Here is a 10,703-nt window from a genome sequence, read left to right as displayed (position 1 = left end):
TTGGTTTCCTCACCAAACATTGTTTCATCAGGGTCTAAACATGGTTTCTTTAATTATATTTCTTCGGCACTAAGCTTGTTTCTTCATGCAATGTACAACTATGTGTCCTTGGTTTAAAACCATTTTGTTATGCATTGCACCCGAGTTCAACCAACAACAAACAAAGTGAAAGCACACATGTTTTAAGTTAGGTTATAAGATAAACCCAGGTCAGCATTCACATGACCAAGTATTTTTTTAGCGCCATTCCTTGTGATTAGTCTGTCAATGACCGTTAGTCTGTCAATGGTTGGGATGACCTCATCAAGATTTCCAGAGGCTCAAGACTTGCCCGCGTTGCATTAGATACCTAACACACATGAATGAGTACATGCCACCTAACCACCACTTGTATAAGATGCATATTAGACTCTATGGTTCAAGGTTCATTATTTTTGGAGATAACACCATCAATTATGAGCATTTTTTTATAAATAGTGGAACATTACAATAGAAAATAGACATGTATCTTCCAAAGACCAGTAAGCTTGAGGTCAGACGGGCCATTCAAAAGTCTTCTGGAGGCATCGTGTGTGTGTGCGCGCGCGCATATGTTTATATTTTACTTAGTCTTTCATAAAGGACTTATAACCTAAGCCGAACACACTATTGAATTTATACCACAGCTAAAACACACACGAAAGATAGTCTGAATGACATGTTGTTGTGGGTGGTCAGAGACGTTGTCGGATATCTTACAGATTTTTATCATAGGTTGCATTACTAGAGTTAATACTAAAAGAGAGTACCCGAGCAAAGGCTCCCGAAGATATAGGTTCCCATCGAACTCTATCATCAACCATCATCTTGTCATTGCGTTTTCTACCGTGATCCAACTTCCATTTTATAACAACAACATGCACTTACGTGGACATGTTTGTCCCATTGTCGAGTCAAGCATGTGATTATATACCCATGTGGGTGTGGGTGTGCAAGGGGTGAATCTTTATTGCAAGTTTGCAACAATATGACTTGAAAAAATATCAAATAAAAGATACATAAATATAAAGACCAACTTAAAAGTGTATATTATAAAAGTATTTGTATTATTTTTATTCAATACACTTCGATATAGCCCATCATATTATGATAAAGATCTATGCACTCACGTGCTACTTTGCAGCTGTGTGCGTCATGCAGCCCTTGGGCTTTGCTCCCCGCAAAAAAAACTTGGGCTTTGCTTCTCATTGGAAATTAGTCTCTATATTTCAAACTATTTGAAGTTCTAGCTTTGTCCTAAGTCAAGTTAATCAAGTCTATTAAAAATACATCAACATCTACCACACTATATTATATTCAAGATATAATATATTTCCGTACCATTTATATTTGATATTGTAGAAATCAACGTATTTTTTGTAAACTTTGTCAAATAGAGAGAAGTTCAATTAGGACAAAATTAGAACTTGAAATTACTTAGAACGGTAGGAGTGGTTTTTTCACTTTGCAGAAGATCATCTCTAAAAGGGATAATAAAAGTGTGGCGAGGCCATTGTGTGCAAAGAAGCTTGATCAATCAGTCTATGGTCCGCTTATAGACATGATTAAGGAGCTGATTAGCTATGTAGTGGGGCACAAGGTGCTTCGGGTGCAGTGGTCAACGAACAATGTGGCGCACATTTTTTTTAACCAGGAACACCTTGCATTCCAAAATTATGGTGGACAGACCAAATCGGCGGTCACAGCAACGGTTACATCTAGCAGGAGGTTCGGCGGCCTTAAAGTGTGGTGCACATCTTAGCTAAGGAAGATTGTGAGAATAAGCTTTGTAAAACATGGTTGTATGCACCTTGGATGTATTTAGAAAAAAAGAATAAAACAAGAAAAAAATCATTTATGTTTCTGCATCACACTGCATAAACGAGATTGATGGGTTGGACATGGGCCAAGCATACGACCCATTAATCCCCCGTAATTATTGTGTTCCTTCATTATGTTTTGCAGTGTGGATTTTGTGACGCCGTAGGCATCTCACATCCACTTTTTTTTGCATGGTATAAGTGCCTCATTTTATAGCATAAAGTTTATAGTACAAGCTTGTAAACACCAACTTTAAATCTGAAAGGACAATAAAACGCTAGCCTTTGCATAAAGAAACATCAGCCAAAAAAGAAAATTGCAATCCAGAATGAAGAATCATCTAAGCTTGACATCAACGCTCGTCACCTGCCTCTGACACCACCACAACAGTCACCAAAGGAAAGATGATGGATCGCCTTCTCACCCGAGCTCGAAGCGGTTACATCGCTGATATGCAGCTTTGCGGACCCGCATCCACTTCTAATCTGAGATTTTTGAACCATAAATGACTTATGTATTCGCTTCATTAGGAACTAAATCTAAGTAGTGTATTTGTTCATTATCCACTTCTTCAACCAAGTGACTTTGGCTAAGCTTCTACTCGTATACGAGACACATCCAAATTGAAGGTGGAAGAAATAAAGATTGGGTTGAACGAGGACTAATGTTCCTATTAGGTTTTAGCAAATATTTTATTTCTTCTAAATGCAGAGGAAATAATATATTTGTATATGATTTTTAAACGAGGAATTTTTGTTTCTGCCACTCTAGTTTTTGCCCATTTTCTTTATGTCACTCTAAAATTTGACATTTCATTTTTTACCACTCTTAGCTTTTGACAATATATCATAATTGTCATTCTGTGGCGAAAGCAAAATTTGACATTTCACTTTTGTCACTCTTAGGTTTGACAATACATCACAATTGCCACCCCGATCTATCACAATTGTCACTCTGAAAAAAATGTTTTTGCCACGGAATAGCAATTGTGATGTATCATCAAAAGTAGAGTGGGAAAAGTGAAATGTTAACAGCTAGAGTGACATAAGGAAAACGGGCAAAAACTCGAGCGGCAGAAACAAAAAGTTTCCATTGCTCCACAAAAACTTCTCACTGAATTTGAATCCTACGAAAAGACAAATATTTATGCTTTTGCATATATGACTTAATATCAAGATGGCACCAGACAAAAAATTAACTGGTAAAACCCTCTCTCTTTTCCAAGAAAACAATAATACAGTAATAATAAATAAATGAACTGGTGTTAGACAGACACCTGACTGCTGTCTGATGATGATTTCATGCGTCCACTAAAAACACCCAAAGCAACAGAGATGTCTCATTGTGGTGGTGGACTTGATCATCTAAGCAACAAGGGATCGCCCGCACTATTTTCAACTGTTCCGATCTCGGCGAGGAACGGCCAGGTCTGGCTACTCCTCGAAGTCAAACCAGGAACATTTTGGGATCATAGCGTTCCTAGTTCCTCAAACCAAACACAAGTCAGAGGGTGACGATATGGCATATCTTGTTATCCCATGCTATTAAAAGGAGTGGACATGTAAAAATAAAATTATTACATACATATAAAAATTACACCGTTTCACATTCAAGATTCTTGGCCAAAGAAGAAATGCTCAAAGATTAAGCTAAGACCATATTGGTCCAATCTTCCTCCGGGCTTCACATATCTTGTTGACAGAACCAACAAAGCTGAACAAGATCACTATCAATGTGACACCCAATGCCATCCACATTCCTCAGGGCTGCAAGCCCTTAAACTCATTTAGAAGTTAAAAATGTCATTAAAAACTACACTGAACAGTAAGCCCAAGATAATGCAAGAGTAAACAACAACAGGAACATTCATTCATCCGGATGATTCGCTACATAACAACTCATGAACAGCAGTACATGCAGCAGTTTTCTGCAGACTACAACAAGTAAGAATGGATGGCATTCTTCGCCATCCACATTCCACAACACCCCCTACATTTGATGTACCCAGCAAAACAGCTCTGACCACACAAGGCGACTTACACATTTTGCTGCTGGGTACCAAACATTACACCTACAGTTTTACACACACTTCCTACACTGCTATATCTCTCTCATTGTATACCAATTGCTATGCTGTGTACATGAATGTACATGTACCTGCTACAAGCCTCAGAACAGGAATAAGCCGCCCGAATGAATATACTGCACCCTGGAAGCTTCAGGGCAAAAAGTTCCATCTCTCAGCAGCCAGCTCCAGCAAACACACTTCCATATTCCTTGCGCTGAGGAATGAACAAGCCCCAACTCCACAAAAACCACCAGAAATGCCATCTGATGCTGCAAACGCCCTTCAAAGCTGAAGAAACTCAGGTTCTACCTATTCTCATCTGGATATTCACAGGTTTGAGAAGACAACGGAGTCTTAACCAACTGCATTGCAGCCCTGCCTCATCGGTGGGTAGCCCAGCATTCGCGGTGGCAGATTCGGCAGTTTCTGTAAGTAGGCCGGATGATCAGACATGCTTTTAGGCACCTGAGGCATACCGACAACAGACAATTCTATGTCCGAATGAGCACACTTTTCCTTTCCATAGATGTTGTTGGTGACACTTCTCATGAAGTCCTCTTTGAGAGAAGTTGTACAGATCTGAGTATTACTATACATGATGAGACCCCACAAGAATACAGCATTTGGCTCACCGATGGTATGATCCACTTGCTCTGAGGGATTTGGGTCACAACCAATGTTAAGGCTTTCCAGCTGCATAACATCAGTTAGGAGAGGTCACAATCAACATTAAAGCTTGCAAACAGCAATGTGAACATAAAACAAACAGGCGGTGAAAAATAACCTTGAGAATAAGGCTGCGGAATCGTGATTTCACCCATCCAACCCAATCACGCAACTCTTCAGTTGTCGGAGCTGAGAGAACTATGCGAAGGAAGTGCTTATATTTTGCACCATATGGAAACGGCGCAAAAATCCAACTCCAGTCGATATCAACACTACTTGTATCCTGTAAAAGTGACAAATGTGCCATTTCAGCTGCCTATTCATGATTGCAAGCAAGCCTTAAAACTGAAGTCCGCAATCATTTAGACGTGTCATGGATATATCAATGCATTTTGCTTCACTGCAGATCTTACAACATACATCATCAATTCCTATCAATCCGCATTATTAAAAAATAATCTTTCTACAGTTCAATAAGGAAACCACCTACACAGAACTAATCATGCCAGTTAAAGTTGGACTTCCGTTAAATCATTTCAAAGCAAAAGAGAGATTAAGATAGGATGCCAACAAATCAAATGAAGCAAACATGGCACCATATTTTTTATCAATGAGTACAGGTCTAACAAGTAACAGATCGATGGGCGTGGTGAAACAATATGGAACATGGCCTATTTAAGTTGCTGGGAACATTATTGTACAAGAATTACAACTTCTGTAATTTTGGACGGATCAACGAAGCTATCAAATTTTCAAATGAAACAAGTTAACTCATCAATTTTAAAAAAACGGGAACAGGGGAATAGAAAAGGACCACTCAAAAAGAAGAAAAAATAAAGAAAATAAAAATAGGTGAGCCAATTGCTTATTTGAAACCTTGACGCATAAAAGCAAACCCAATTCAAGTAACAAAGTGTTATACACTACTTTAGGTTTAAATTCCATCATGGCAATAAAGCAAGAATAGAAACGGAAGGTATTGGGGCATACCAGGCATATTAAAACTCATGACTCTTCTACAACTTAGTTGCAATAAAAGAAAATTCAAAGTTTCTACATTTACTCTAGAGATATCAAACAGGCAAACAACTTTTTTGGAGAACAGTGTGGCATAAATTAGGTAGGACCAAATAAAGAATAAATAGGCATACCTTGGTCAAAGATAAACCTCGCCAAAGCTCTTCTTTGATTTTGTTGAAAGTGCTTTTTGTGACATTAGAGGCACAAAATTCTGGTGGATAACAGGGCATCACTATGGGCATGAGAGAGCACCCATCAGGACTCCAAAGAGGTGTTTGTTCATGCAAAGACACCGGAAGAGGCCAGGGCCAGTGAGAAAATATCTCAAAGAACCTACACAACAAAGTATTGGCAGTAGCATTTGGATGTCTGCGGCAAACATATGCTCCAAGAACCGCCAAATGAATTCCAGCAAAGAAGCCAACTAGCTGAAAATGGCATCATACAATTGAGGATAAAAGTCAGACCAAAAATAACACTAAAAACATACATAAGAAGTATAAATAGAGAAAAGGCAAACCACGTACATGGCAATGAATTCCTCTTTTTCTTGCCCAGAGTTTAAGGCAGCGCAACAAAAGTTGAAATTTCTGCATCAAAACTCAAAAAGTTAGAAAAGAAGAAAATTAATAAAATAAGAAAGAAGGGTTTTGGAAACACATCGAATGACACATATATTCATGCCATGGTGCATGCCAGACAAACAAACAAAAAGTACACAGAATGTGCAAACACAGCACAGCAACTATCAGCACATGAACAGGGATAATGCCAGAAGCCCGGAAACATAAAAAAATACAAGGAAGAAAAAGTAAAGAATGGCAACAATGATGTGATGTAAATAAATCTACTGAGACTGTTGTTAGACCTTCATATTTGGAACTAATTGCATGATTTGTCTATTAACACGAACTCCAGATAGACATCTCCAGCTTGCCTCGTCAACTTTCTCTAGCAAACGGGGATCATTTGCATGTATAGCCTGCAGAAAATACAGCTTGTGAGAGCTTAAATTGATCACCAGATATTATGCTCAATTGTTTCTTTCAGCAAATGCTTAAATTTATAATGAAAACCAATGTCGAATCTATGAGAAAGAGTGCCCAGCAGAGTGGCTATATGATAATACCCATAAGAACATAAACATAGCAGTTTTCACAAATTGTATCACATTTGACCCGTTTAAGTGTGGCTAAGAACATAAACATGAAGAGGCTAAAAGCGTGTTAAGATAAAAATGCAAAAGTTGATGAATTAAAATTATGGCTTGAGAAATACTTGGGGAGAATATCTAGGTCACTGTTCACTGCTTTAGTCAAATATACGCCTGGTTAGATGAAATAACACCAAAGATGTGGTCAATAACTCAATATGGCTTATCAAGGTACAGCAACGCAAAATGAAACCATAATACCATATGATCTTATAAGGAGTTAAATATAAATCCTACATATTAGCTTCAGGACATCATTAGGAGTTCTAGATAGTTACGCCAGAGATGTTACAGAAGCTGTTTTGAGAAATAAGTTGAATAAATTTAAGTCACCTAAGTAAGAAATATAACACATAATAATAGAAAGTATTCAATAAACACTAATTGAGATAACATGTAACCTAAGACGTGTAATCATCACAATTTTAAGATACTTGCCTCTGCAGCATTGATAACTGGCAGCTGGGCGTATGGAAAATCTACTGACACACCGTTGAATTTAAAGCGCATCAACGGAACCCTAGCACTTTCAATAGAATGCAAGTCTGATACTTCTGGCCTTGCTTCAAGCATTTGTCGCAGGACAACGAAGAAATGATGCTGCAAGTTAACACATGGACACCTCATGGGGTGATTGCAAGGGCTCAAAACTGTTAGATAAACGGAAAATTGAGAAATATACTCACTTGTAATGATGCAATGCAAGGACCAACACAGACTGCATCAATATCAGATTCAGGTCCATATGCCTTCAAAGAGAACAATGCTTGTTACCAAAAGATAAACCACAATTTTATAAGGGAAAATGCATTGGATACAGGGGCAATATTGTAAACATGGAAATCCAATTACAGTCCTTAAGTTTACCCAGTCTAGGTGCTTACATGCAATTACAGATTGACCAAACCAATATATTCAAACTTAACACAAGGGATATTGCTCGTTAATAATATTCTCGAAAAAACAAACAACTCCAGCTCATGGAGAGATTTAATGACTTCACTGATTCCTTCCACCTTAGGGAATTGAGGAATATTGTATGCATAAGTAAAACATCCACACTTCAAAAACTACATATGATAAACATAGAGATCATATTTAGCTTCTAATTCCCTGAACGTTACCTATGCGAAACATTTATGAGTTTATGTCTTTCAGGCTATTAAGTATAAACTACTTTGGTGTTGTACATATATACACATGTAACTATGTTATCAGTAGGAGCAGATTCAAGATACAATATCTCTCATATCCATCTTAACCATCCCAAGATCAGTTTCTTTATGCCACATCAACAAACAAATATTAAGTTGGACATGAACAACTTAAAAATTAAAATATATCATCTCTCAGCTCATAAACGATGTGAAACCTACACATGTGATTAACTGGTCAACACGATCCTACACTTATACTTATAATCATACATTTTGACTGCTTCACCAGTAATTGTTTCTTTTGCGTCATATCAATAGTGCAATAGTACTGCAGTCAAACAGAGCATCATTCTGCCAAGCACCAAATCATGCTGCTCATTTCCTTAGTCCAGACACTACCAAAGTCATGATAATAGGTAAAGAAGTTAAGGATGTAGCAACACCCACTCTGCGCTGACCCTAACCTAACATAGCACAGATGCAGTTTACAAGTCAACAGTAAGTTGCAAACAAACAAAGTCAAGGCTCTCCAGTAGCAACTCACATACGATGATCAACACCCATCGGTGAAATGTTTGAGCACTTACCGAATATCGTTGACATTTTTAGGTAACAATGCTAGGATTTTAAATCGAACATGACATAAAAAGATAACGAAATTGACCTTCAAAACTAAAGATTATTCAACTGATATATCATATAGTAGTAGATCAGCCTAGCATCACACCATTATAAAAAGGCACAACAAATCGTGCACAGGTTCGAGTTCAGTGCTTACCCCTAAATCATAGGAGCCAAAGGTCAACACCGTGCCTGATGTGATCCAAGGTTTCCCCCCCTGGTTGAACGCCACCATTTTCGCCCAATCCATAACTATCTGCAACAGTCACAACCGGATTACAGGTCGAATTCCAGCCCACATTGCAAGCTGCAAGCTTTGAACCAAAAGACGAACTGCCCTTACCTTGTGGAGCTCGAGTATGATCCTCTCCCTCCTCCGGGTTTCCTCCTCCGAGGGCGAAACCCCCGTATCCTCAAGGAACTGAACCTCGCAAAAAAAAAAGTTACCCAACATTAGGCACGAAACAACAAGATACGACCAAACGGCAAGCGCGCAAGCTCAACGCTTCGGCGGCTCACCTTCATAAGAGAAGAGCTCCGGGAGGAATCCATTTGCTTCATCCTGGCGAGATCGAGGCAGACGACGATCGGGCGCGGCAGGATGGCACCGGGAGGCGGGAGCGGAGGAGGCCCCCGGAGGTACAACCCCGGCGTGGGAGGAATCGGCGGGGGAGGAGGAGGGCCCGTACCACGCGGCGGGGCTAGGGTTCGGCGCTCGGGCTTGCGGAAGGCCGGGCGCCCGACGGGGCGGTCGAGCACCATTGCCGGTGCGGGCCGCCGGTGCCGAGGACGCAGCGGTTGCCGGCGGCCACGCGCGCGGCGTGGGTCGCCGTGCCGTTGGTTGGTCGCCGCGGGGACGACGACGCCGGCGAGGGCCTCGTGTTTGAATTACGGTATACTATTATTTTGGGCCAGCTTTGGGGGGGTTTTGAGGGGAATGGGTGGGAGGATGGTGGTGGAACGGGGAGGGGGAAGACGGGGTTTATATAGAAGACGGCACGGGGTTTGTAGTTGGGCGTCGCTGCCTCTTGGAAACGGTCCACCAGTTTTCAACCTTGTTTTTTAAGCTTGTCGCTGTTAACAACCTGTTTATGTCAAACATGCCCTTAAATCCTAGACAGCCAAAAGTTTGATGTGTTTAACACCCTTTTTAGCATGGTATATATTGACAAATAGCAAATGATGATGAGATGCAGACTTTCAGTATTTTTTCGCGCCCTTTTTCTTAACAAATAGCAAATAAGGATGCAGGCTTTCAGTATTTTTCGCGCCATTTTTCTTAACAAATAAGCAAATGAGGATGAGATCTAGACTTTCAGTATTTTTCGCGCCATTTTTCTAATTTAAACATACGAGAGGCTTTGCCATTATCTTCTGCACCACATTTTCGCGCCACTTTACATAGAAGTATGTGAGAGGTTTGCCGTTGCCTTTTATGTCATATATCTCACGCCACATTGCATGTAAGTATATGAGAAGTTTTACCGATCTTCTACGTCATATCTTTCGCGCCACTTATGTGTAACTATATGAGCAAGTTACCCCGCAAGAAAAACTATATGAGCAAGTTTTGCAAGAGATGATGTGTCATCACGCTGCACGCGTTTTAGTCGTAAATGTGTTCTGTCGGTTGGGGTGAAAACATTTCTTACTGTTGATCATCGAGATAACATTGCTCCATGTCGTGTCTTCATATCTTTTAGCTCAAATTGTTTAGTTTGAGCATATAGATTGTGGTCCTTTATTAACTAAAGATTTACACATCAATGTAAATTAAATTTTAGGCAAAGATAATCCGCGGTGTATATCCTACCATAAATGCATATCTTGTCATAAATTTCGCATATTTCTTGTGCACAATTAATACTTGTAGTTAATACTAGAAGAAGTTTCTCGATTACATAGCATGCTACTAGCTGTAGGAGATAAATCGCAAAGATATATGTTCTCTCTCAAAAAAATGTGCGCAATGTTTCATGCAATGAAAGAAACAATAGTTGCAAATGTTACTACAACCGACGCACCTCGCATTCCAGTGAAAATAATGGCTGCTCTTGTTCTTGGATAGAATATTGCTTCATATCCCGCCAACTTAGTATTATGCTTATTGGTAAGAGTT

General features: G+C 39.6%; 1 protein-coding gene across 1 annotated transcript; it reads right to left on the bottom strand.

Moving 5' to 3' along the window:
• Positions 1-3,688: 3,688 nt before the first annotated feature.
• LOC123097654 (nuclear poly(A) polymerase 3) lies at positions 3,689-9,526 on the bottom strand. Its single transcript, XM_044519455.1, has 10 exons — positions 9,104-9,526; positions 8,928-9,005; positions 8,742-8,840; positions 7,493-7,555; positions 7,245-7,406; positions 6,462-6,575; positions 6,121-6,183; positions 5,725-6,021; positions 4,692-4,856; positions 3,689-4,600 (listed from the first exon to the last, which is right to left on the bottom strand). The coding sequence occupies exons 1-10, from the start codon at positions 9,344-9,346 to the stop codon at positions 4,262-4,264; spliced, it is 1,623 nt and encodes a 540-aa protein (XP_044375390.1). The 5' UTR covers positions 9,347-9,526; the 3' UTR covers positions 3,689-4,261.
• Positions 9,527-10,703: the final 1,177 nt, after the last annotated feature.

Source organism: Triticum aestivum, chromosome 4D, assembly GCF_018294505.1.
Source record: "Triticum aestivum cultivar Chinese Spring chromosome 4D, IWGSC CS RefSeq v2.1, whole genome shotgun sequence".
Taxonomy (NCBI): Eukaryota; Viridiplantae; Streptophyta; class Magnoliopsida; order Poales; family Poaceae; genus Triticum; species Triticum aestivum.
This window is presented reverse-complemented; position numbering and strand designations above follow the sequence as displayed.